At 45.4% G+C, this 26,292-nt stretch overlaps 5 protein-coding genes across 9 annotated transcripts in view; 3 read left to right on the forward strand and 2 right to left on the reverse strand.

The window, feature by feature from the left end:
• The window catches only part of LOC122619630 (cadherin-87A), a 56,710-nt gene extending 41,265 nt beyond the window's left edge, over positions 1–15,445 (forward strand). For all 4 annotated transcript variants that reach the window (XM_043796674.1, XM_043796673.1, XM_043796676.1 and 1 more), the window contains 14 exons: positions 6,680–6,742; positions 6,809–7,155; positions 7,219–7,364; positions 7,424–7,731; positions 7,795–8,858; positions 9,388–10,404; positions 10,465–10,515; positions 11,405–12,004; positions 12,068–12,666; positions 12,726–13,509; positions 13,568–13,843; positions 13,904–14,166; positions 14,225–14,567; positions 14,631–15,445. In XM_043796674.1, the coding sequence (XP_043652609.1) occupies positions 6,688–6,742; positions 6,809–7,155; positions 7,219–7,364; positions 7,424–7,731; positions 7,795–8,858; positions 9,388–10,404; positions 10,465–10,515; positions 11,405–12,004; positions 12,068–12,666; positions 12,726–13,509; positions 13,568–13,843; positions 13,904–14,166; positions 14,225–14,567; positions 14,631–14,705 (5,928 nt within the window). In that variant the 5' untranslated portion in view covers positions 6,680–6,687 and the 3' untranslated portion in view covers positions 14,706–15,445. The remainder of the gene's footprint in view (positions 1–6,679; positions 6,743–6,808; positions 7,156–7,218; positions 7,365–7,423; positions 7,732–7,794; positions 8,859–9,387; positions 10,405–10,464; positions 10,516–11,404; positions 12,005–12,067; positions 12,667–12,725; positions 13,510–13,567; positions 13,844–13,903; positions 14,167–14,224; positions 14,568–14,630) is intronic.
• LOC122619633 lies at positions 10,538–11,375 on the reverse strand. The gene is made up of 3 exons (XM_043796680.1): positions 11,042–11,375; positions 10,782–10,982; positions 10,538–10,722 (listed from the first exon to the last, which is right to left on the reverse strand). Exons 1-3 carry the CDS (start codon positions 11,284–11,286, stop codon positions 10,596–10,598), a joined length of 573 nt encoding a protein of 190 aa, XP_043652615.1. The 5' UTR covers positions 11,287–11,375; the 3' UTR covers positions 10,538–10,595.
• A 181-nt stretch (positions 15,446–15,626) lies between the features above and the next one.
• LOC122619992 (putative inner dynein arm light chain, axonemal) lies at positions 15,627–16,653 on the forward strand. The gene is made up of 2 exons (XM_043797244.1): positions 15,627–16,119; positions 16,176–16,653. The coding sequence occupies exons 1-2, from the start codon at positions 15,747–15,749 to the stop codon at positions 16,553–16,555; spliced, it is 753 nt and encodes a 250-aa protein (XP_043653179.1). The 5' UTR covers positions 15,627–15,746; the 3' UTR covers positions 16,556–16,653.
• On the reverse strand, positions 16,577–26,215 carry LOC122619990 (RNA helicase aquarius). Its single transcript, XM_043797241.1, has 8 exons — positions 26,032–26,215; positions 25,486–25,966; positions 25,089–25,432; positions 19,433–20,467; positions 18,915–19,369; positions 17,605–18,820; positions 17,176–17,544; positions 16,577–17,115 (listed from the first exon to the last, which is right to left on the reverse strand). Exons 1-8 carry the CDS (start codon positions 26,143–26,145, stop codon positions 16,654–16,656), a joined length of 4,476 nt encoding a protein of 1,491 aa, XP_043653176.1. The 5' UTR covers positions 26,146–26,215; the 3' UTR covers positions 16,577–16,653.
• LOC122619991 (probable G-protein coupled receptor Mth-like 5) lies at positions 21,790–25,076 on the forward strand. Of its 2 annotated transcripts, none has more exons than XM_043797242.1 (6): positions 21,790–22,364; positions 23,473–23,597; positions 23,664–23,834; positions 23,892–24,073; positions 24,129–24,632; positions 24,703–25,076. In XM_043797242.1, the coding sequence occupies exons 1-6, from the start codon at positions 22,112–22,114 to the stop codon at positions 24,959–24,961; spliced, it is 1,494 nt and encodes a 497-aa protein (XP_043653177.1). In that variant the 5' UTR covers positions 21,790–22,111; the 3' UTR covers positions 24,962–25,076. The 2 variants fall into 2 exon arrangements, with proteins under 2 accessions (XP_043653177.1, XP_043653178.1); XM_043797243.1 differs by having other exon boundaries at positions 24,132–24,632.
• Positions 26,216–26,292: the final 77 nt, after the last annotated feature.

A 26,292-nucleotide genomic window follows, 5' to 3' on the forward strand; every position in this document is an offset into this window, starting at 1 on the left:
CAATTAACCCTGTGGCCTCAACGGGGTTCCGATAAAAACACTTTAAAGTTAAAGGTGATAAAGAGGGGAATGCTATATAAGGTGTTCTATAGTTAAGCACAACTGAAGAGCTTTGACTTAACTTAATGTATCAATCTTTTAATTTAGGTAATTACAAATAGAAGAGATGATTTGAACATGTATACAATATGTGAGATTGTATTTTCAAGTACGTCGCAATATCACTTACATCATTTCATCCGATTGAAAAAAACGCTTAAATAAATACGAACTTATATTACTTTTTAAAGCCCCCAGTGGGTTAAGACTTCGTGGGAGTTCCATCAAGGTCAGGCCAACCAATACATTACGGGTCATTTATTTGGAATGCTCTCATCCTGGCCTCAATCGCACCATCACTCTGCCCGCCAAGGAGCAATCCCTCGAAGCTGATTGTCAAGTATATGAAATATATCAAAACATTTGGCTGTGTTTGACAAGCAGTCAAACTCCTTGAGCGGCCGCTCGTCAAGTGCTGGGAAATCTGCCTCTCGACGGCACTTTCCGCACCCCGCAAAAACCCCTCTATTTTCCGCACGAAAGCGGAGAACAGAGAAAAGAAGGCAAAAAATAAGAGGAATTTACAAGAAATTTCATTTCCTGATGCTCAACTGGAAACGGTGGCGTGGTGATGGTGGTGGTGATGGTGGTGGTGATGGTGATGGTCGGAACCCAACTCCAAAAGCACAGAGCTCTCGACCCCCGAGCTGTACTCATTTGGCTTTAACATAAAACCAATTTAAACTTGGCCAAGTGGCCGGATGGGTTCTGCCGGGTGGAGGACTGTTTAAGGTTCCTCAATATGCAGACAGACAATAACAAACTACCGCGCCAAGCTTCTACTTTGGCTGGAAAACGAGAAAGAAAACCATTTTAATTTCATTTCAGAGCCGTAATTTTAAGTTCGACATACCATACCACCTGTCCTTGCCGATGGAGTGCCGACTATGGGTGTGGGTGTGTGTGGGTATTTGGGTGTGCGCGGGAGTGGGCGTGGGCGTACTGCCACTTAATACTCGTGGGAAAAACAACAATGGTAATCCCGCCGAAAAGAAAAAAGTACAAAAAATACAACACAACTGAGGCGGCAAGGCAAACAGCTAAAGAAGAAACTTGATAATAACTCGAACTCGAACTCGAACTCGCTTGCTTCCTGGCTTTGTTCCTTAAGACCCGAAGTTTTCATGGGCGGCAGCCACGCCCCCCACCAGAAGGATGCGGATGTGGCACGTTTGCCCCCAATCCCCTTTCTCATCCCGTTCGCCTTTGATAATTGTGGGGGATTGTGGAAATTAAGCGACTCGCTCATAATAAAAACCAGCATCCTCGACGATAACGATTAAGGCAACAGATTTATAGACACACACGTGTTTCCATGCAAGTGTGTTGGTTATGATATGAGATTGTGTGTGTGTGTGTATGCGTGTGTGTGTTTACCCCAACAGGTGCCAGGACTCGTCGCGTTTTCCCTTCGTACATAGCAAAGGACCCACTTTCAATCCCCTTCTTAGTTAAGTGCAAGTGCAATTTAAATTCCAAATTTGTTAAACTGTCACAAGTGTTTTGAATACGAAATGAGGAAGTCGCGCCGCAGGACAGCACGTTCTATCACCATAATATTTTTTTGCAAGGTTCGATTTTCCTAGTTTAAAAATCGGAAAAAAAGTTATATTAATTTATGTAACAATATTAAATCTTTTTGGATTTTTTAACTATACACGATAAAAAACAATTTATTATATAATGACGCTCTCAAAGGCAGACATACTTTTCAGGCGGTGAGACCTATACTTTTGAAACGTACCTTCCTCGGCTTATATGGATTGCGTTGGGCCGCGCTAGGCATAATTATACAGCGCAAATCTGTGAAACTGTGAGGGTGGGGGGCGATGAACGATGCGAGGTGGCACGAATCGTGAGTTGGTGGAAGTGGGGGCGTGGCAAGTCAGGTGAATGTGAAAATTGCTTAGTAAAAATAACAAAAACAAACCAGAAGACAGAGGAAACTTTGACTTTTGAGCATGGGGATGGTTCCTAAACAAACACGGACAGGACAACTTTGAGTTACGATGGAACACGCACGTAAATGTGTGAGTTTGTTTGCTTTGGTGTGTGTGAGTGTGTGTAAGTGTGTGCGAGTGAGTGTGCCGTGCATGAGTAATAGTAATGATGTTGGCCCACTGAAGAAGTAGAGCAGCACCCCCTCCTCGGCCATCCGGGCAACGCCATCAGGCTTATGAATAAATTAAGAGGGAAAACCCCACCCAAAATGGGGACAGAAGGCGCAAATAAAAAAGAGCAATTTAAATGCGAACGAAAAATGTTGGGGCATCTCCAAGGAGCCGGGCGAATCCGAGGGGCTGGAAAGGTGAGATAGCGGCGGGCGGCAACTGAAGATAATGCCGTTTAAATAGAATCCCTGGCAAAGGTTTTTCGCCGGCGCCGCTTTGGGCCAGGTAAACTGCAAGACATAAAGAAAATGACGCCACTGACACGCGCGATGGCGATAGCGAGGGGAGGGGGTTGGGGAAGGGGAAGGGGTAGGGGTTGTCACCTTAGGGGAAACGAAAGACGGTTAGACGGTGAGGCGCCACTCGCACAGGTGATTTACATAGCATACTTAAGTGGAGCACTTTGTGAGCACCACCAACCCCCCTCCCGCATTTGGGATATCATCATCATCAGCCCCAACAAATGTCGCACACACAAAAATCAGCTGAAGAAAGAAAAAGATAGATGGCGAGCGATAGAGATGGGCATAAAGTGGAAGGGAGCTAGGCAACAGCCGACTGAAATCATAAAAAAAACATTTTATGAATAAAATGTATTACAAGCGACAGCATACGGAGTTTGACATTTTTATTATGCCAGCGAGGGCTGAAATCAGATAAAAAGAATAACGATGGCGAAGATGAAACATTGATGATATACACTGAGCACCGAAGGTTTGAAATTGATAAAAATTCACATTCACATTTTCAGCAAAACTTGTAACATCTTTTCGAGTGACATAAACCCTTTTACGGTTTACTGAATTTAATAAAAATATTGATCTCTCGTTTTGCTTACTTATAAAAAACCTATTTGACCTAAGTTTTACACTTTATTTATATAAAGCCTTAGCAAAGACTTTAAAACCTTTATTTTAGTTCTCAACAAAATAACTCCGACCTAAAGTGTTCGGTTGAGGAGAGCTGCGAGTAAAGCGTAAAAGTTACGGATCCCGGGAAGTCAAGTGTCAAGTTTGCCAGCCAGTCACAGTCGTAGTGGGATTGCTCGGATTAGCGGCGAAAACCGCGCCAGAGACGCGGACAAACAAGTTTTGAGCATTAGTCGTAATCGGATGAGGGGCAGAGGTCCTGGGGTGAACCGATGGGGCACAGAGTCCCTTGAAGCGCACCTAATTCAATTATTATTGCCACTCCCAAAAAAACCAAAATGTATATGTAAGTGAGTCGAGGGAGGAAACCTTCGGGACAAAAGCCATGCTGGCTAAACAAAATGTATTTTAAATAAATATGATTTATTATGTTTGACATGACCGAAAAAATGGGAATGGATGCATGGATGGGTGCCCCAACGGGGAAGGCAATCTGCTCGAAGGACTGCTGCCGCACTGTGCCGTGTACTCAAAGTAAATTTTGGTTTAAGGTACACATGGCTTTTATGGTGCCACGGGAAGGTGATTGGGGCAAACGACCTGACCCCCGGGGGATGGATTGTGGCTGCCACCTCTCGAAAGGCTTGAATCATCACATCAACAGGTTGGTCGGGGGATTGGGCAGGCTTGTAAAATCCCCCTCGTCCCCTGTGTTCGGCTTTGGATTGACAAACGCGAAGGGGAAAATACGTAAATGCAATATAAATTTACTGTATGATTGATATTGGTTATGCTCCACCGAACGCGTGTCTATATACTTGTATGGGTACGCATGTACATAAACCCATGGAGCCATCCTTAATGGTTGTGATATAATATTGACACAGAGCACAAGAGCTGACTGGAAAATATCCACCAAAAATATATTACCAGGAGATTGCCGGTTATTATGGGGACGTGGGTTGCAATCTTTTGAGTTTATCGGAGCCAGAAAATTGAGGGAAATGATGAAAATCACAATGAATACCATCCAATCCCCAAAGACTTTAAGCCAGTGCAAGTGTTAGAAAGTATCAGACTTGTTTACTTCAACACATTTTCACACTCACTTGAAGCTTTAAATAGAATGCAGTGCACAATGAACCAGATTCTGGAAAAAAATCAATCCCCTTTGTGCCACAATTTTCACATTTTTTAACTTTTCACTTTCACTTCAATTTCTCGCAAGGAAATGGGGTGTAAACTAAAGCCTTTAAAATAAACTATTAGTGTGTACGTAAATGCATAAACTTGTTCAGGCTAACGAATATGAGAATGTAAAATATAGACATCCAGCTTGCATATTTAATTGTACTTTGGGCTTGAAAAGACGATGGAATTTCCTCCAATTATTTTGCTCCGGAAAATTCTCCATGCTTGTGTGTGACAAAATTGAAAACGCAAAACAAATGACATTTATGCAGCAATTTAAGGCTGTACTGTCTAAAATGCCATAGGAACAATCATTAGTTCCAGGCTCACCTGAAAACAATGGATGTGGGCATCTACGCTCATAATCCCCAAGGATTAACGCACAATGGCTACGAGTCTATTTAGTTGGGTCTAACATGATTTAGCCGTCCATAAACTCACACAGGTTGCTTCCAATAAACGGACAAAGCTTACTCAAATACCCCGTCCAACTATTCAGGAAGAATATCGTTTGGAAACCACATTTAAACCCATAACTGTATGACGTTGGGTCAGCAGTTTGTAAGGTGGATAGGAAATGGTGTGTGCTTTTGTGTGATGACAACCAGTTGAATATGGAATCGAATTAATATTGAGCCGGAGCAGAGAGTATCGAGACTAGGACATTAAAGGAAAATAATTTAAAAATTTATAAGTACTTTTGGTGTTTAAATATTTACTCAAACGGAATACCTATTTGAAGTTTATTTTCAAAGTGCTAAGCAACAACTTCATATCCGATGCAAAAGCTTATTCCTATCTGCTCACAGTTTATTCGCCATTAGAGTATTTCGAGTCTCTGCCAGAACTTTTGGCCTGCGGCGGGGATTTAGGGACGGATCGAGTTTCGTGACGGGGGAAAATAAGTTTAAGTTCAAGCTCGACAAACCCCCAGCAGACCCGAAAACAATCCCGCTTAACCCTAAAATGTTTAGTTTATGGTCAGTTCTGGAAGACTGCAAAACGCTTGTAGGTGAATTTATGGACCCCACTCAGCCGAACATGCATACTTACTTTTTGGAGGTGTGCGTTTGTGCTTCTGCTCGTGCTCGTGCTGCCCATTTAGGCCCTTGGCCAGTGTTCCAAGCAAATAAACCCACACAAAACAGGGTCCAAACTGAAAATATTTAGTCGGGCTTTTATGCATAACTAATTGGCCCAGCCTGGTTTTGGTTCTCACTCCAATCTGCCGCTACTCCTGCTTATGCACCTAAAAGCATTTGGAAAATTTCTATAATTTTGTTAGTTCTTAAAAGAGCTATACATATTGTATTAGTATAACTAACTTTAGACGGTATTTAACATATTTTTGACTGAATATATACAAAATATTTAATTTTAGTTCATTTGTACAAGGTTTTTCTGATTTCATACTTTGCAACCACTTATTTCCGACACAAACAGTGTGCATACTATCACGCTTTTTCTCCAAGTGTGCTCGTGTCCCTTCGCCTGTTTGTGTGGTCATCGCCCGGCTGGTCCGTCTGCTGGTGGCCAAATATGTGCGCCACTGGTCCACGGGCCTGCGATGCTGGTTCTCGGTTAGGTGGTGCGTGCCGGACGAATGGACGGACGCATCAGGAATGTTGGCGCCTTGGGCGATTCCCTGGCCGAAAACCCTGCTTCCTTTTCGACCAGCCCCTCCAGCCCGCAGACAAAGTGCACAATTTGCCACAATGTTGCTTGTTGCCTCTTTTTGTTGCCGGTTGTCATCAACAACGTTATGTTGTTATACACATCATCATCAGTAGCTGGCCCCCCTGCCTCCCCACCAGCAGCATCATTATCATCATCATCCGCATCATGGTTGTCACGCTCTTACTGGCCCGTGTGCATTGTCAGCTAATTGAATTTTCAGCATGAAATGAAATTTAATTTATCTTTATTGTTTGTTTATGCCACCGAATGATGAGAAGAAAAACACGGCAAAGCCGAAAAAATCAAAAAACAATATTTAATATACAACACCCTAAAATATGATAACAGCATTTTAATGGGCTCTTTGGCAGCTCATATCTGGTTGTAATTTCAAATGTTTTTTTTTTAATTCTTCCCTTTAAATGACACCGCTTGTTAAGCTCCCAATTAAATAACAATTGTATGGTATGCTAAATGGTGTTTACCTGTAAACCTTGCTCACCTGTAATTATAAAGAAAAGGTACATTTTTTTTGAAGCATTCAAAACATCGATTTTTTTTCTTGTTTTCTCTTTGTGTCGCAAATCTGTTTGTTTAAGCTTATTGCTCGCAATGTTTGCCGAGTATAAAATCAAACAAACACTTTACGTTTATTTTGTTTACTCTTTGCAGGCCCTAAAATGAAGCTCCTTTCGGGGCTGTTGATGATCTGTTTGGGTTTGACCCTCGCTAAAGGTTAGTACCACGAAATACACCTAAAGAATTTCCATAAATTTACACATTTTTGATGTTCCAAAACAGGAGAGACAAATCTGCCACCCGTATTCACGCAGACCCTGAACAACATTATTCTTTACGAGAACGTGACTGTGGGTACGGTGGTTTTCCGTCTAGAAGCCTACGATCCCGAAGGCAGTCCTGTTACCTATGGAGCCATCGGTGCGGATCACTTTAGCGTGGATCCGGTTTCCGGAAACATAACGCTGATTAAACCACTGGACCGCGAGGAGAAGGATACCCTGAAGTTCCTGGTTTCGATAAGGGATCGCGTGGATCCCGAGGGAGAGTCGGAAAGGGATAATGTAGTCGAAGTGCCGATTACTTTTATTATTCTTGATCTGAACGACAATCCACCAGAATTTCAAAACGTAAGTACACTTGTTACCTTATAAGCTATGCTTTGAATGTATTACTAATTTATTAAAATGCAGACTCCCTATGAGGCCGATGTAAACGAGGATGCGGCGGTGGGAACAACCATATTTGATAAGATTACCGTCAAGGATCGCGATATAGTTGGCGAAAGTCTCGACTTGAAATGCTTGCCCCAACAACAAAGTCCCGAAGCTTGCAAAAAGTGAGTAGCTCTCGAAAAATCTAGAGAAATACCAAACTAATCATTTTAATTCCCAACAGATTCCGTTTGCATATTATAAAGCGAGATGCCACCATTCTGGAAGCAGCAGTTGTGCTGAATGATACCCTGAACTACAATCAGCGGATGGTTTACCACTTCCAAATCGAAGCCACCGATGGGCCGCACAAGACCCAAACAACGTTTGAGGCGAGGGTCAAGGATGTGCAGGATAAGCCGCCGGTATTCCAGGGCTCCCTCTCCACGGTTATTGATGAGGACAGTCCCATTAACACTTTGGTGCTTACTGTCCATGCTCGCGATGGTGATACGGGGGAACCAAGGAAGATTGTCTACGATCTCCGGACAAGTAAGTAGAGTCAATATAACTTTCTTTTAACTTGTACTCATGTTTATGTATTTCACTTTGCAGATCCCAATGATTACTTCCTGTTGGACGCTCAGACGGGAGAACTACGCACAGCTAAGCCATTAGACCGGGAAGCTTTGGAGGATTCCACTGGTATTATTTCGTTGGTGATACGCGCTCGTGAGCTTGTGAATGGAGTGCCCAGCGATGATCCCCTGACAAGTGCTACGGCCAAGGCAACGGTGACCATTAGGGATGTAAACGATTCTCCTCCCGTCTTCAATCACAAGGAGTACTCCGTGTCCCTTTTGGAGAACACCCTCCCTGGCACACCGCTCGCCCTGGACATGAGTGTCAGTGATGCAGATGTGGGCATCAACTCCAAGTTCGCCCTGCGCCTGGATGACGTTTCCGGCGTATTCGATGTGGAACCTAAGCTGGTCACCGGTTACTCGCAGGTCAATATTCGCGTTGCAAACGGCACTCTGGACTACGAGAATCCCAACCAGCGGAAGTTCATCGTTCTGGTGGTGGCCGAAGAGACAGACACCAATCCACGGCTATCCTCCACGGCAACGATTACCGTGACTGTTTTGGATGCCAACGACAATAAGCCAGTTTTCGAGCAGGAGAGCTACTCCGCAACCGTTTCGGAGGCGGCACTACCAGGTCAGTACATCGCCACCATTACGGCTCGGGATGTGGACTCCGGAAGTTATGGTGACTCGGGCATTCGGTACAGCTTATCCGGAACTGGTGCCGAACTTTTCCATGTGAATGAGCAGACTGGTGTTATAAGCCTAGCCAATTGCCATGGCAAAGGGGAGAGCAATAGACGCGAGCGACGTGATCTGAACGAGGATGAGCATGTCGAGGAAGGCGATGGCGACAGTCACCTGGAAATGCTCTCCATGGAGGCGGCTCCTCGAGAAATTGGCACAGAGCCCACCGTCCAGTACACGTTAATCACCCAGGCGCCAGAGGAGCAGGCATCGTCGGTTCCACTATCAGCTCCAGTTCCACACGCAGCACCATCTGGAGTTCCCGCAGCGACTGCTAATGACGACAAGGCACCGCAGACGTGTCTGGACTACGAATCGGAGACCACGTACTTCTTGTCATACAAGGTGAGTGACTGTCTCAATCTTCGTGTGCGGGTGGCAAGGTTTTTTTATGTGCGTAAGCTGGTGGGGGAATCATGTGGGATATGCCTCGCGTGGCAGATCCCTCCATAACATGTAGAATATAAATAACGAAAGAGGATTGAAATTCAGGCCTGCGTTTTGATACATTTGATACCTTTCTAACGCCTTGAGTCTAATTTAAACCAATGCTTCCGATTTTATTATCTAGATATATCTTGCTAAGTAACCAGTTTTCTTGTTTACATTTTTAAAATACAAATCGTTGCAGTTTGTTGCACATCAATTTGTCAGTAAGCTGAATAAATTCAAAGCGTAAACAACTATTATATACAAACATTCTCCCATTAAGTACCATATACAGTAGTTTCATGACAATTGAATGACACTTAACAACTATTATGTGCATAAGCATTTAATCACAAATTCTGAAATTAATCCAATATCATAATTCCACTTAAACTTTTCGAATTTTCTGAAGTTTTGAATCAAATTTTTCCATCTTCCTCTTTAGGCCACCGACGATAATGGGCGTGGCTCCGCATCTGTAGTGTCTCTACGGATTTCTGTAACTGATGCCAACGACTCCCCGCCAGTCTGTGAAAGTCCTCTGTACAGAGCGAGCGTAGATGAGGGAGCCGTGGTCTTTGATTCCCCGCTGATTGTCAAGGCAAGGGATGCGGACACCATGTCCAGAATAAGCTACAGAATCCGGGGCTCTGAGCAGGTGGAGAGCATTTTCGATATTGATCGAGAGACCGGCCAGATCATCATCAGGCCGAATGCCACACTAGACGTGACCAATTTGAATAGTGATCAGCTGATCTTCGCTGTGGAAGCCAACGATGGATTGTTCACTGCTCACTGCGGGGTGAACATCACGGTTCGGGATGTGAACAACCACGTTCCCAATTTCGAGCAGCAGAGCTACAGTGCCGTCGTCGAGGAGAACTCGGAGATCGGAACGAGCGTGGAGCGGGTGCATGCAACCGACTTGGACACGGGCAAGAATGCCGAACTGCGCTACCGCATACAACAGGGCAGCTTTGACGACTTTGGCATCGTTGAAACCACCGGCGAGGTGTTCGTTTCCCGGAAACTGGACTTTGATCGACGCAACACCTATCAGCTGCAGATTCAGGCCTCCGATCTGGGAACTCCCAGTCTTACGGGAACCGCCACGCTGACGATAAATGTTCAGAACAGTAATGATAAGGATCCGTACTTTGTGCCAGCTACACAGCATGCTGAGGTGCGAGCGGACGCTCCTCCCGGGCAATTGGTCTACACTTTAATCGCCTTGGATCCGGATGTTGCCAACCATAATGCTTTGGAGTTCGCCGGCACCGATGACATTACTGCTATCGATAAGGAAGGCAAGGAGTTGCCGCATTACGATCAGTTCAAGGAGTACTTTAAGATTTCCAGAAACGGAAAGGTTTCGGTCAACAAGCAGTTGGATCGCAGTTTGTTTGCTGTGATGAGGATCAACGTTCTGGTTACGGACAGCACAGCTCCCAATGTCCAGCAGGTGGAGAAGTTACATATAAAGCAATATACTTACAATTATAATCGTATTCTAATTTTGTAGGGTCGAGGTTTGCTGATCATTCAAATCATTGATGTCAACAAGAATCCACCGGTGAGTAAAATGTCTTTAGATGTTATAGCTTAAACATTACAATGCAAGATTGTTATATTTTAAAATAAATATATAATTAGTTAGGAAAAATCCAGGTTTTGGTTGGCCAATTCAATTTCATTTACACTGTCTGGACCCAGGCTATGCGATTCCTCGTTGAAGGAAACCAGACTTGCCAAGTGATTGTGCTGGTCCGAATAAATATTCCTTAGACGAATATAAGTGTTATCTAGCTTTTTTCTAATATATACTATGTTTAGGCTTACAGTACGGAGATGCTACAGACAATCTTCACTCCCATCTTCATGACGAAAAAGATAAAAACAGCTGTACTTTCCGGATAGAGATAGCACAAGCTGCCGTAGCCCAAAATGATCTCGTAGAGATTTAGGATTACATTGTCAATGGCCTGCACTATGATGGTAGGCGTAAGCATCTCAGCTTGCGAATTTGTTAGAATTGGGTATCTAAATGTATAAATATTTGAAATGGCTAAATGGAGCACCTGCGTAATAGATTTACTTACATGGCCACAATGTTAGCAGCCAGTCCTACGAAGCATAGACAAAAGCGAATCACTATGAGAACACTGATTAGGAATATGAAGATCTCCCTTATCCAAATCTCCTCATTGGAGCCATCCACGCCAGCTTTTACATTTTTCAAGTCTGCATATAGGCGGTATACATTCAAATAAGTGGCACTGTGCAAAATCAAAAATACATTGATGAATAGAAGCTTAAGCTTAGGAGCGGATAGCTCATTGATCATTCTTCCGAAGAGGAGTTTGTTGGCATAGAAAGAAAATTTACGTGAAATTTTAGCTAATAATTTTGAATGTGTTCTCAAAGCCACAAAGCCAGAAATTAACAAAAATATACATTTTCAGCGTTTTAATGCGCCTTGGAGTGTGGAGCAGCCACAAATCAAGCTGCAAATGGTGGAGGAGCAGCCCGTGGGCACCGTATTGACCACTCTTCAGGCCACCGATGAGGACTCCAGCATTGGGGAGTTTAATATTACCGACAACGACTATTTTGCCATTAACCAGACCAGCGGAATGATCTACACCACTGCCCGACTTGATTACGAAGCTGTAAAGGAGGTCAAGTTCCAAGTCACCGTCAGTGATACGGGTGTGCCCGCTCTAACAGCCACCGCTGATGTGGTGGTAGACATTATAAACCTGAACGATAATGACCCTAAGTTCTCTCAAGCTGATTACTACTTCAACGTTACGGAAAACTCACCCCGTGGCACGGTGGCGGGAAAAGTGGAGGCCCAAGATGGCGATGTGGGCGTCTTTGGTGAAATCACTTACACGCTAATCGGGGAAAATAACAAGTACTTTAGCATTGATGCCTATACGGGCAACGTAATGGTGGCCAACTCCACGATTCTCGATCGAGAGCAGATCAAGGAGCTCACGCTCTCCGTGGTGGCTCAGGATAAAGCTCCGGCTGCCGTCCAGAAATCGGCAACGGCAACGGTGAGTTGAAAAGTTATCAACGATTTACTTTGTGCTTAACCTTTGTTCCTTTGTAACCGACAGATTCACATAAACATTTTGGATGTTAATGATAATGCTCCCGTTTTCACACGAGATGTATACAACTCTACGGTGGCGGAAAATGCCGCCTATCAGCCGCCTGCAGCATTGCTCCAAGTTCAGGCCATTGACCAGGACGAGGGTCTATATGGGGACGTGCGCTATATCATTACAGCTGGCAACGAAATGGGCCTCTTCAAACTGGATGCGCAGTCGGGCATTGTGTATCCCGCGCAAAGTTTGTCCGGGAAACATGGAGCCTACGAGCTTACCATTTCGGCACGCGACACCCAGGGGTCGGGCACCATGGAAAGCACAACGAAAGCGATTATTACAGTACTAAGGGTTAACCGCCATAAGCCGGAGTTTGTTATACCCGCGCTGTCCAATGCCACCATTGAGATACCCGGTGATATTGTCCAGCCCGATTACCTACTGCTCACCGTCAGGGCAATGGATAATGATACGGAGGAAAACGGCAAAATTAGTTACCACCTGCAGGTGAACAACCGGAACGAGCAGCAGACCGGGGAATTCAAGATCGATGAAGTGACAGGAGAATTGCGAGCCAAGACCCAGCTGAACCGTAATAACCGCGCCAAGTAAGTGTACATTCATTTTACGTAAAGCTTTCATAATGTGTAATCTCTAAATCCGTTAGCTACGATATAATACTGGTTGCCCGAGATGCAGGCAATCCTCCATTTGAATCCCTACGTCTCCTCAGCGTCAGCATTGTGGATGCCAACGAAAACCGACCGGAGTTTCCCGATGCCTCCAATCCCTACAAGGTGTCAATCAACGAGAATAGCGGTCGGGATGTGAAGATTGGACACATACAAGCGGCATCAAGAAGCAAGCACAACCGCGATATATTCTACTACATGCTGTTGGGCAATGAGGATGGTGCGTTTTATGTGGACAAACTGACTGGCGATATCTACACAAACAAGAGCCTAGATCGCGAAGAAACGGATGTGTACACCTTATACATCCTAGCCAGCATCAAGGCGGATCTGCATATCTCCGAAGAGGAACGCGCCTCTTTCTCGATAAAGACCCTTAATCGGGATAACACAGTCGCAAAAGTTGCCATCACGGTGTTGGATGTGAACGACAATCCTCCCGTTTTTGAGAAGCCCACCTACTATGCCGGAGTAAATGCCAATGCCAAGATGGGCGCAGCTATTACGCTAGTCAATGCAACGGATGCAGATCAGGGCAAGAATGCCAAGATTGAGTTTATGATAGTCGCCTCGAATCTGTACAAGTTTGGAGCTACCAAATCCACCGGCTCGATTGTTCCCAGTCCGTTTGCCATTTCACAGGATGGGCGCATCTCAGCAAACACAATCATGGCTGAGTACAACCAGGATCGTTTCGAACTGGAGATCGTGGCCAGAGAACTGGAGCAACCCCAGCGTTCGGCCAGTACTAAAGTGAATGTAAGTGATAGTAATATTTTATGGAACTATCCATTAAATTTTTTTTTACCTCATGTAGATTTGGGTCTTTGATGGCACGCAGCTGGTGCGTGTAATCTTGTCCCGTCCGCCGGAAGAGGTTTACCAGGAGCAGGAGGAGATCATTGCTGAGTTGCGCAACGCCACCCAGCATCGCATCATCGTCGATGAGATAAGATTCCACTTGGACTCGATTGGCCGCATACGTATGGACTGGTGTGACTTGTACTTCCATGCAGTGGATCCTCAGACCCATCAAATTGCACCAGTTGATGAGATTCTCAAGGATATCGACAGGAACTACGATTATCTTAAGGTAATTTCTTTAGACTTGATTTACCTTATGTTATGTTTAACTAATATTGTTTTATTTCAGGACTACTATGCTGGCTTTGCCATAGAGAACGTTGTGCCCGCCTACATAGCTATTGTGCAAGATGAGTTTGATTTAGCAGTGGCTGGATTGGTGGCGCTAGTCATCGTTCTTTTCGTTGGCGTTATTAGTTTTATTGTCCTGTGCTGCTGCCTAAAGCATTGGAATCTATCTGTGCCCGTGGAGACTCGTCGCAAGGAGGCCCTGATTAAGAAACAGATTATAGAGGACCTTAACACTACGGAAAATCCGTTGTGGATAGAACAGTGAGAACTTATAAAAACTTATTTTGAATGGTTAGTGATTTTCTTTATTTTCCTTCAGAAAACTGAAACTATACGAGGAACAAGAACTGACAATGCAGGTTTTCTCGGAGCCCGATCACATCTCAAACTCTGAGGCACCAGGCCACCTGGACCATCGTAGCTCTCTTGAGCAGGTTCATCATGTGGGGCAGACGGTGGACAACACGTATGCCACTATTCAGCCGCGCAATAATCAAAATCGTCTTATTGGAGGCGGTGGCGCCGGCGGTGGGTCAATGCGCAGCGGGGGAGGCGCCAGCGCCGGAGGAGTGGGAGGTGCTGGTCTACTACTAGCCCGCGTTGATCCGCACATGAATGAATTTGCGGACTATGCCACGTTGCGAAACAATAGAGCGCCATCGGTAAGAATCCACGTAGAGCAAAGTAAAGAATACAATTTATATTTACACTCCTCCCCCCTTCAGTTGTACGAGTTCACAGGATCCACATTCCAGGCTCCCATTCGGGACGGAGACGATGCCGTGGCCGAGCTGATCTAAGGGTCGATGGGAAGTGCTGCCCCAAAAGACGTGTAAATTATGTAGTAGCTGTGTAACTGTGTTGTAGACAAGCCCTCGCCGTGGTTAAGTTCAACCGAATCTGTTCTGTTGCACCTTTGAGTTCGTCGTTGCGTTTCGATCAACAATATTCTAGACACGTACATAGCACATATAAATACTTATATAAAAATCGTAGTTGTAACTGGTAAGCCAGCGTTTATCTAGAGCTCAAGTAATCAGGATAGAGAGCCAGGAGCAGAAACAGAACTACAAGAACCCATGGAGGAAATTCTCCCGCATAATTAATGACAATAATATATATGTACTATTATATATTGACAATGTCTAGCCGTAATGAAACGATATGAATATGTAAGAGTTACTAATGTACATCTACATCTGCATCTACACAATTCAGTCTTTACTCGAAAACTTCCGCGATATTAGTTTTAATGGCGATCTGAATCGTCTACAGTTTAAGTTGTACCACTAAAAAGACTAAATTATTTGCTCTTCCAATTCCGTAACACGTTTAGTTGTGTGTTAACAATTAGTTACTTAGATCCTAGTTTAATTAGCCAAACTTGCTCATACTTATAAGTTCATATTTTAAGTTGGAGTGAATTGGAAATGTGCAACGAACTAAGTTACTTTTGACCGCTGTCCGACTCCTCACGGGCAGAGCCAGAAACTCATTTATGTTTGCATTTACATTAAACATATACACATAAATAAGATAATTCTGGTTTTATTTGAAATGTAGAGTCCTATTGAATCGTATTCTTACACCTGTTGATATTTGCCAGTTCAATACATCTATAAACAAAAAATGAAACCGTTGCCGAGTTGCGCTTGGTTGCTAGAAGGGAAAATAACAAACTCACATCCCCTGGAATTTTCTTAGCACAGGCATTTCTGATTTTCTAATCATCGCCAGCGGTGAACATACCTGCTGAATTCCAGAAGCACACAAGTTTACATCAATTATATATATTTTTTTTGAGATAGAAATTGAGAAATTAAAATAATAATACCAACAAAATGGAGGAGCTGGATATAACAAGCGTGGGTCAATTCCAGACCCTGGTGCGCTACAACAACCCGGTGCTGGTGGTGAAGCACCCGGACAAGAAGGGGGGCGCTCCGCTAACAGAGATAGAGATGAAAAGACCCCAAACGGCGGGCGCTTTGCTAGACACCAAAAGGGAAACCGAGGAGATTCTAAATTCCATATTGCCACCGCGCTGCTGGGAAGAGGATGGCCAGTTGTGGCAGCAGTCTGTGTCTAGTACCCCGGCAACACGCCAGGATGTGATAAATTTGCAGGAGATGCTCGATACTAGGCTGCAGCAGACCCAAGCTCGTGAGACAGGCATTTGTCCCGTGCGCCGCGAGCTCTACTCCCAGTGTTTCGGTAAGATGAACCTTTTTTTTGCCACCTTCCGTCTTGTTAAAGCTCCATTATCGCAGACGAGATCATTCGTCAAGTTACCATAAACTGCTCAGAGCGTGGCCTCCTACTGCTGCGCATCCGCGATGAGATTGCCATGTCAATGGAGGCCTATGAGACATTGTACTGCAGTTCCGTAGCCTTCGGTATGCGCAAGGCTTTGCAGGCACATGAGGAAAAGGAAATGCTCCGTGATCGGGTCAAGACTCTTGAACTAGACAAAGAGGCACTAGAGGAGATAATCGCGGACATGAAGCTTAAGCAGGAACAGGCCGAACGTCGTAATGCTGAGCTGAGAGCCTCTGAAGAGAAGAAGTTCACGGAGGAGATAACTTTCCTGAAGAAGACTAACGCCCAACTGAAGGCTCAGCTAGAGGGCATAACCGCACCCAAAAAGTAGACGTAGATTTATGGTGTGTGGTCTATGCGTTTTCTATTTGTCACTTTAACTTTGTTGTAACTTATTAAAATTAAATTATTTGAGCAATCGAACAACAACTAAGACTCTTCAGCTGGAGCTGGAGCTGGAGCGGATTCCTGGGTTTTATCTTCATCAGTAGCTTCCTGTTGAATGTGTTCCCTTTCAGCCATATCCGTGTCGTCCACGTTTATTTCGTTAAGAATAGGGGTGGGCTTAAAGGCTTCTGTAGTTTTCTTTTTGGACAATGGCTCCTCCTTAGCTGCTCGTTTTTCCGGTGGCTCCTCGGAAGCTACTTCTGGAGCATCTTCCCCATCTTCCTGTGGCAGCTGGTTGCGCATAGCTTGCAACTCTTCTTCGGAAGGCAGGGTGCCCTTTAGCTCCTCCATTTTGGCCATGTACCGCTCGTAAACAAACTGCGCCATTTCGGACATGTTTTCTACCGACTTGATATCTTGACTGGGCACATCAGCATTAGCCAAACGATCCGTGGGGTACTTGTCTTCGGATACCAGACTTAACTTCAAAGGTCGCTGTGTTAGCTGAAAAGGTGTCAGAATTATAAACCCCGAAAAAAACTATAAAATGTCATTCAAACTTACAAGCTTAAAAGTCTGCTGAAGCTCCAGACAGTTCTTAAACAAGGAGACCCTGCCAAATACATATAATCCCAGACGCGCTCGACTCATAGCCACCACTAAACGTCGTACATCTCGCAGATGTCCAACCGCCTTGGTCCGTACCAGAGAGATGAGAATATAGTCGTTCTGCTGACCCTGGTACTTATCCACGGTGGTGATCTTATGCGGCCAGCCAATAAGAGGATTGTTACCACAGCGGGCGTTTATTACGTCGCGGATGAGATGCTTCTGACCGTTGTAGGTTGTCAAAATGGAGATCTTGGCTGCAGGGTAGCCCAGCAGACGCATGTACATGTACACGGCGACAATGTACTCCGCCTCAGCAAGATTCTGTGGGTTTTTTAAAGGTTCAGATAAGAAAATCCTTGGAATTATTCAATTTAGTCTTACCTGGTAGAAGTAGGGATTGGGCTCGCTTTCACCCACTCCTTTGAAGTCTTCCACATTAATAAGCTGGTAGTCGTGAGCAAATCCTGGATTAGCCTGTTTGTATTCATCCCGCTCAAAAATGTGCTGTAGGTCTTCCAGCTTCTTGTAGCGCCACTTGTACAGCGAACAAATACTGGCTCTTGCACGACCCTGTCCGTCAAGATCAACGGTAGGCACTCCGAGACGTACCAGCCTGGTGAACAGACTCTGTTCCATGTTAGAGTACTTTTGGAAAGCCATGTTTTTAATCACGGGCGGCAGCTGATGGTGATCGCCGATCATGATCCAACGCTTTAGACGATTAAGTCCATCCAGCGGATTTTGCAGCAGCAGAGGAATAAACGTTTCGATCTCCAGGATCTGTGCCGATTCTTCCATAAGGATATTGTCATACCGAAAACCGAGATTAACCAGCTCCTTGCGTTTGAGTGCAGCATGTGTACAAGTCATGGCAATGATCTTCGCCTCTTTGACTAGCAAATATTTCGATCGATCGAGTCCCGTGCGCAGCAGTTCAAAAGCACGGAATTCCTCTAGTTCGTTGAATATATCCGAAATGTATCGGAAATTAGAGGAGGCTATATCCATAAGCTCCTCATAATTCGCACCCTTAAACAATGGTTGTGGAGCATCTGCAAAGAATTTCCCAAAGGGAAACTCCTTTTCAAACTCCGCTCTCAGCTTCTCCGCATCCGCCTCCTCCTGATGTACGCCTATCTGACTCTGGAACTTCTCCCATCGCGCCATGACATTGTACAGGTAAAAATAGCCGGCGGTCTCACAAGTGTAGGCATTATCACCACTCACTCCAAGCGCCTCTTGCAACTTCTGCACCTGGCTAAGAAGATCCATACGCTTGGCCAGTACATAGTTAACACGTCCATATCGACTGTAGTCTTTCTCGGTCTCCAGCGCTTCCTCGCCGTGACCAAGACGCAGCAAGTGCCGCTCATCGATGTCCAAGGCCATGATCTTTTCGAACAACTGGTTCAGCGCCTGATTGGAGTGGGTCACAATAAGGGTTCGTTGATTGGGGTGGTTGTGATAAATATTCGATATGATTTGGACGGCCACGTCAGTTTTACCGGTACCAGGCGGACCGACCACCAGTGTCAGACCCGGTTGCATTCCCGCACGAATGGCTTCCACTTGAGTGGGTGTAAAACGGATAGAATTTCTAAAACAATGTGGTAGGGTCATTAGTCAATTCCGTTCAATCATATATGGAGATATAAAATGCCTTAAGCTGGTTATTATATTTCAATACTTACTGTTTAGGCTTGTCGCTGGGATATGGACCCCTGGCTTCATATTTGTACGGCTGCACCAAAATAGATTTGGCCAATTCTTCTTCAGGTTTCTCTTCCTGATCCTCTCCATCGCTTTCCTTTTGAATAGGCACATCCTCAAATATTAGCCTAAAGGGAGGTTGGCGGTTTTCCTCCGGCACCTCACACTTCAAATTGTAGTTCGGAAAACTGGCCTCCAGATGATTGTAATCCAAGAAGGTATCATTAAACTCCAGACTGCGTTCCTGATTCGGCATGTTACTGTAGTGCGCAGCTCCAGGATCACCATAGCCCAGAAGAATGTCGTGCAGCCAAGGCGGAACAACGCATTCTGTATTCATTAAGTGGCGTATGGTTTCCAGCACGGCCTTGAAGTTGTTCTCCTTGGGCTTGCGGCGCATCAAGATGTTAAAACTTTCGTAGACATCGTCGGCGCCCTGAATGAAGAATTTATTTAGTAACACTGTTAACAATTCAGCAGGAAATAGTTGAAAACATACCTCCTGAAGGTCGTCCATATCCAAGCGGTACTGATTTGAGTCCAGCCAAACACGGTAACAACGATTCTCACCCTGGAGCTGTGGCCTTGGTTCTGGGCCATCTTCTATGACTCGGCCATTGGCATCGAGCATGCCCTCCACCTCGCATCCCCGGACACTGACCAAGCCCACCTGGGGAATAAAAGGTTCGCGGTGCTTGTACTTGGTGCCATATGGTTGCGTTGGCTTTACTGTTATGAGGAAGCACACGTCGTGCTTTCGAAGATTCTCCCACTCCGCCTTGATCTCTCGGCGCACGGAGAGAGTTACGCCCACATCAGCACGCACTCTTGAGGGCTTCTTTTCGCCCAGATGAGGTTTGGCCACTTCGACCACGGCAAAGCTGGCAATGGGCAGAGCCATTCTTGCCCAGCCACCGAACACAACATCGCCATCTTCTGCTTGCCATGGCAACATGCGGCTGACAGCATCCTCGATGTCTTGCCGGATTTCGTAGGTGGATTCCAAGCGGAATAGGTTAAAGTTGCGTAGTAGATAGTCGTGGAGAGTCAGGAACTGCAGATTAAGCTTGGGTAGCGCCAGGCAGCTCTCACCGGAGTAATATTCAGAGGGCACTACGTTCTCGTCCCAGATGATCTGCTCCGTGGGATACAGGGGCATCTCGTTGAGCGCCTCCAACTGCGAGCAGCGTCGCTCATGGCGCGTAATCAGCAGCTCACGCAGAAACTGCTCGTCTACCCGATGCCAGTCCAAGGGTGAGACCACCTCCTCTGGCACCAGATTCAAGAACGTGGCAATCTGAAGGAGTCCCTTGCCATCCAACCCACCGAAGTGCTGCTCCAGCGACTCCCTGTTATCCACTGTGGCCACGTTGGACAAGGCAAAGACCCGCAGGCTAGGGAACTTGGCAAACACCGCTCGCTGCAGCGAGGTGATCTTCTTGTAGTGCAGCTGGGTCATGTCGTGATCCGTGAGCGAACTTCCAGTAACGTCGTTGATCTCGAAGCGGGTATAGAACTTGAGCATGTCCAGGAGCTGTAGGTACGAAATTGTGTTTAGTTTTTTATATTGTTAAAGCAATTAACTAAGATGTAATTATATCTAATTCAGGGACATTACAAATGAATGATCAATCATTCTTAACCCCCTTTTTGGCTGATCCGCTCCTGTTCGGTTTTCCAAACGCGCGTGTTGAATGGAACGTGTTTGTTGTATTGCTACCTGCCATCGTGAATTCTACAAACTCACGCAAACATTGAGCTCTTCTCTTTCCCTGTCGAACTCTCTCCTCTCTTTCTCTTGATTTCAGCTGCACTACAGGTATTCAAAGCCAGACACGCTATGTAAGCCAAGCCGGTTGGTGTACCCCAAAAGGCTGATACGTCATCATTTTGGGCAAGACCACTCACACAGTTGCACCAGCTAAGTTTGACTATGTGTGCGAGAGAGGTAGTGCTAATTAGACGAGCCAGGTGAGCGGAAAGCGGAAGTCCTTGCTGTTGGAATGGGGGACTTTCCCTGAAACCCAATACATGCGTGTGTGTTCGATACAAATCTGTGTTGAAGGTTAGCTGAAGGGTGTTGCTAGCTAACATTTGATTAAAAGGAAGTCTTTAAAGAACTCTGAAGACTTCTGTCTTTATTATCTTCTCTTCCATTTCAGCAGAGTTTGTGGAGGTGCGAGAGGACAAGTGTGATGACAGGGCACGCGTCAATAGAGCACTGCACACAGCTGCATCTTATCGCACCGCATCATCAAGTCTCATCCTGGCGCAGGAAGCGAGGGGCGGGGGAGCACTAGAGAGGCGCTGGAGGAGCAAACAAAGCCGTCGCATACTCATACAGGCAGACATTGCCGGTTCCTGCTTCACTCGTACTGTCTACTTGCTCCAATTGATAATTTCCGTCGCTCAATTTAAAAAAAGAGAGCACGAAGAGGGAGAGAGGGCGCGAATTCAAAGCCCTGCTTCAACATTTTATACCCTCGATGGATCAAAGGGTATTCTTGTAGAATACCCTCGATGGATCAAAGGGTATTCTACAAGGCTACTTTAAAGTATATAAGACCTGTTTTAATATTTATTTTCGATTGAATTTGAAAAAGTCAAATTGTAATTGCGTTCCAAAAATGTATCTTGCAGGGACAAAATGAAATAAGGTATTATATGTGGGCTTGAGTTCCTTCAGGCAGGGCAGTGAATAGTCGGGGCACAACGCTCAGTCTGGTTTTCAATGCGAGAGAGGGAGCTCTTTGGTGGGGGTTGAGCGCTGCTCTCGCAACTCTCCACTCTCTCGCCGCCTTAGTGACTTGATATTAAGAGCAGGGGACAGAGAGTCATTCGCTTTTTGTCGTCGCTTCGAATCGGTTGATGTTGCTTCTTCAACTTTTATTTCGATTTGAATACTGTTTAACGAGGAAGTAAAGCGCGCATTGTTTATTAACCGAATACGAGTCAGAATCCCAGACGAAAGTGCCTTTGTGGGTGTGTGTTGAATCAAAAAAGTGTCGCCTCAGTTGAGTGCTGGCATGCAAGTCATGATCTTGGCTCACAGCCGGCACCTTGATGACGCATTTCTTGGCAAGCGCAGATCCACATAAACACCAACGGCAACTGCCATTTACCTGTGTATTGTATCTGTATCTGTGCCTGTATCTGTGTCTGTGTTACTAAGCAAAAGATGCTCGTAAAAACGCTTGGCGCGCATTTTGCAGCCGGGCAAAATGCAAAAAAATGCAGCTGCTCCGCTCTGCTGATTCCCCTGCTCTGCATATTACTCCTAAGTCTAAGCCCTCTACCAGCAAGCAGTCATGTCACTAGCGCTGGATCTTCACAGGGGCTATCTTCCGATCCCCACCTAGTGCTGGTCAACAAATGCTGCGAGAAGTTCGAGATACACGTGGACCATGAGTGCCAGCAGGTCAACGAAACGGGTAAGTTCAACAGCTGGCCAGGCGGAAAACTCCTAGCCCCTCGAAAAAGTTGCCATAACAACCACAACCAAGCTGGTTGGCCATTCAACTTTATGGATTTTCCCTCCTGGCATGCTACACATGTATGCCCAACATTAAATGGCCCATTTGTTGGCTATCAGTGGATCAGTGGAACGCAGCCAACAGCTAAATATCCCCAACTCCACGCTCGTACTCCCCCAAGAAAGTTCTCAAAACAAACAGAGGGTGGCCTCAATCCTGATGGGAAATATGATTTATGCTGTGGGGCATGTTTCTGTTTAAACTTTTAAGTAGCCACTTGATGAGGGATTCCCAAATCGGGAGTATCATCTCTTGGAAGTAAAATGAGGCAGAAAATCCATTAGTAAGGTACTATAGATGCTTCTGTTCTCCATAAATACAAAACCGAGTAATTAATGTTTGTGGAGCGAGTGGTGAAAAGAAAACAAGAAATTTTAATAGTGTCAAAGAAGTCAAAGCCTTGTATACCTTACACTGACTATTTGCCTTGGATGAATGTTTTGTAAACAATAGGAACAATTGTGGAAAATAGAAAATCGTACTCTAGCAACTATAACTAATTCCAGCTCGGACAGCTTACAGCTAAAACTGAATAAAACATTTACGACCATGGATCGGCCATATAGGTGACACATAAAAGTGTAACTATTACTGGTAGTTGAATCACTGCATTGTACTGATCTCATCCCATTTTTAATTGCAGTCATTTGAGTAATCCCAATACTTGAATATGGCACATAATCAAAACATGTAATCTAATTTCCGTGTGCTTAACTATGATTAACATATCAATGACTGAGTTGGAAAAAATGTATCCGAGCTCCGATAATTGGAGAAGAACCAATCCGCACAAATGGCAAAACCAGCTGATGAAGACGCATTGCACAGCTCAAGTTCTTTGCCCAGAAGCGTAAATATTTATATTCGCGGAGAGAATAAAAAAAAAAAAAAAGAAAATCTGGCTCCCCTCTGATCCATCAGTCCAACAAAAGCTGCAATAACTTGAACTGCCTTAATGATTTTTCACGGTCTGTGTTCGCTATTTATCGTTGGTTTCTATTTGCAGACTACTTCCAGCCGATGTTCACCAGCTATGGAGGAGAGCAAAACAGGCCCGTCAACTTCAAATTCGTCATCGGTATTCCAAATTGTGGATCCATGCAGATGTGGCCCATATACCACTATGCTGGCGTAAGTCCCTTGGGGTTCCTTAGCCCGAAACTGCTGGATAGTCATGTATATTTTTATGTTTTCCAGAGCTCTGATAAACTAGTGTTACTGGATGATGGGAGGCTAAGGCATTACACCAATGCAGAAAACGAGGGAGACGAGCGTCGTGGAATACAGTCGGATTATGAGGAGGATATTGGCGTCAGTCTGGAGCCGCTATACCATGACTACGATAAGGGATTGTATTGCATTGACAAGGTAAGCGTAGCTACAATCCAAATAAATTGCCTGGATAAACAAAACATCCATTTGCAGACCACTTCCAGTACTGGGGAGGAAAATGTGCTCTTCGCCAAGATTTGCTTGGCCCGCAAGGAGATCAAGTGGAGTGATTCCAACTTCCTGCTTCGCAAAATCTTAAACCCAATATTCCATGGCATCTCGCTTATTATTCTGCTGGTCATCGCCATCATCTATTTTATACTCCCTACTCTCAGGTGAGCAATGGGTTGAATCTGACTTCCTTCATGCGTTAATTTCGAATCCATCCAGCAGAGATCTGGTTGGCAACATAGTAACAACGATAGCCGTGTGCCTTATGGTAAGCCAGGCAGCGGACCTGGTGAGAATATTCACCGAGTTTACCAGCCATGTGAGCTTCATTGTGGCAGACATTATTCTGTGCTTCAGCCTGTTAGCAGCCTTCTTTTGGCTGAACAGTTTCGGTTTTTACATTTGGAAGACCTTTCGTTCGAGGAACGTCTTCCTGCGAGTCACGGACGGCAGGAAGTACTGCTACTATTCCGCGTATGCTTGGGGATGCACAGCTACGATGGCGGCGCTGGCCGTCTTTGCACATTTCTTCCTTGACGCCGACTCCTACAAACAGGAGCACATGGTGGGCGAGCAGGAGACGATCGGCTGGCTTGGCATCTGCATATTCTTTGCGCCAATTGCTTGTACCATTTTGGTCAACATATTCTTCTATGTGACCACCAGGAAGCTAATCAACCGCCGGACGGTATACGGCCGCATTGCGCACAAGTTGAAGGCCAAGTAAGTAGAACGGCCTTCCGGCATTAATCATAAGACACATAAGTATATGAAAACATCCTCTTTTTTACAGTTTCATCATGTTCTCGTTGATGTTGTTGGTAATGTCGATAGCCTGGCTATTCCTCATAATGTCCTGGTTGCAAATGGAAGGTCTGCTTTATGCCCACATCGTAGTCAACGCGCTGCAGACACCGCTGTTGCTTTACATCTGCGTGCTGCGCCAGCGACATGTAACGTTTCTGCTAAAGAAGACCTGCTGCTACAATGAGCCGCCCTCGGCAAACGACTGGGGCGATGAGCTGCATTACATGAACGGCAACGATTACTGAGGAGCCACCGTCCACACTAATATAAGTGTTTTCGTAGTTTAGCAATGTCCAACATTGAGATTTGTACTTAATTTTAACTAATTTATGCTGTACGAGATAGTTATTAAAAGAGAAGTCTGACACATACCTGACCAAACAGTTTTCCCTCCTCGCGACGAACCAATGGTGACAGAAGAGCCCGCACAATCAGATGACAGTCGTCTAACACTGTGTTAAAGAAGCGCCGCGTCGGCAAAAGAGCCTCCAAGTCGATGATAAACTCAAGGAACCGCTCACAGTAGTGAACCACGTTAGATGCCACCGCGCCTTCGGCGGGAATGCTTTCGAGTATGTGCAGGAAGTCAATAATAAGGTTCTGCATGAAGTGTCTCTCCCAGAGGACCTCTGGTTTGCTGTCTTTCTCCTTCTTGAGCAGCCGTTTCCAGTACTTTCGCCACTCGGGAACTTCGCGAAGCTCCTGTTCACGGCGGCCTGCAAGAAGATACTATTAGGATCACTTCGATAGGTGTTTGAGGGGAACTTACGGGGCTGCAGGCAATGCCACATGGACAAGGAGACTAGTCGCTTGGCCTGTTCTCGGCACAGCTCTATCTCCATGCTGTTGAAGCAGTGATTAATGAACATCAATAGCGCTGTCCGTTCCCTCAGCGTGCTGCTAGCCTCCTTTGCCTTTTTGCTTGGCAAACAGCTTTCCAGCACGTGGCGGAAAAAGGCTGGATACTGATCCGGAAGCTTTTCAAACACGGTCCAAACTTCGACGCGCTCCCTGAACTTCTCGTTGGCCATTATTACGATGGACATAAGGTGGGCATGGGTGGCGGTCTCCCGTTGGTAGTGCGGCCACAGATACTGCTCCAGATACTGACTGAACTCCAGCATGTTGATCCTCCGGGCGCTTTGGGCACCGCCATCGCCGATCTCTTCTTTATAGATGCGTTCGATGATCTTGGCACTGTACGGCTGGTGGTCTGCTTTCGTATCCGGTGTCCAGTACTGCGATGCCAGCTGCAAATAGGTTATTCCAGATTCATAAATATTGAACACTTAGATTTGTCCAGCGGAGCACCCACCTGCCAAATGACATCGGAGCTGAGCTGGGCCACCGTAAGCGATCCACTTTTCTCCTTTGTGGTTTTAGCTGGTGGAGCGGCTTGTTGGGCTCTAGTTTGACTTCTTCGCTTCATGTTGCGTTTATAAAATTGCAAATAATTGAAAATAAACACAAAAATCTGCAGCAAAACAAACGCTGCCGGTCGCTAGTGTGACCGTTGTAGGGCCGGCAAAATACACCAAAGTTTTTCATCCGAAATACACAGTTCCCACCTCAGTCC

This window comes from Drosophila teissieri, chromosome 3R, assembly GCF_016746235.2.
Source record: "Drosophila teissieri strain GT53w chromosome 3R, Prin_Dtei_1.1, whole genome shotgun sequence".
In the NCBI taxonomy this organism is placed as follows: Eukaryota; Metazoa; Arthropoda; class Insecta; order Diptera; family Drosophilidae; genus Drosophila; species Drosophila teissieri.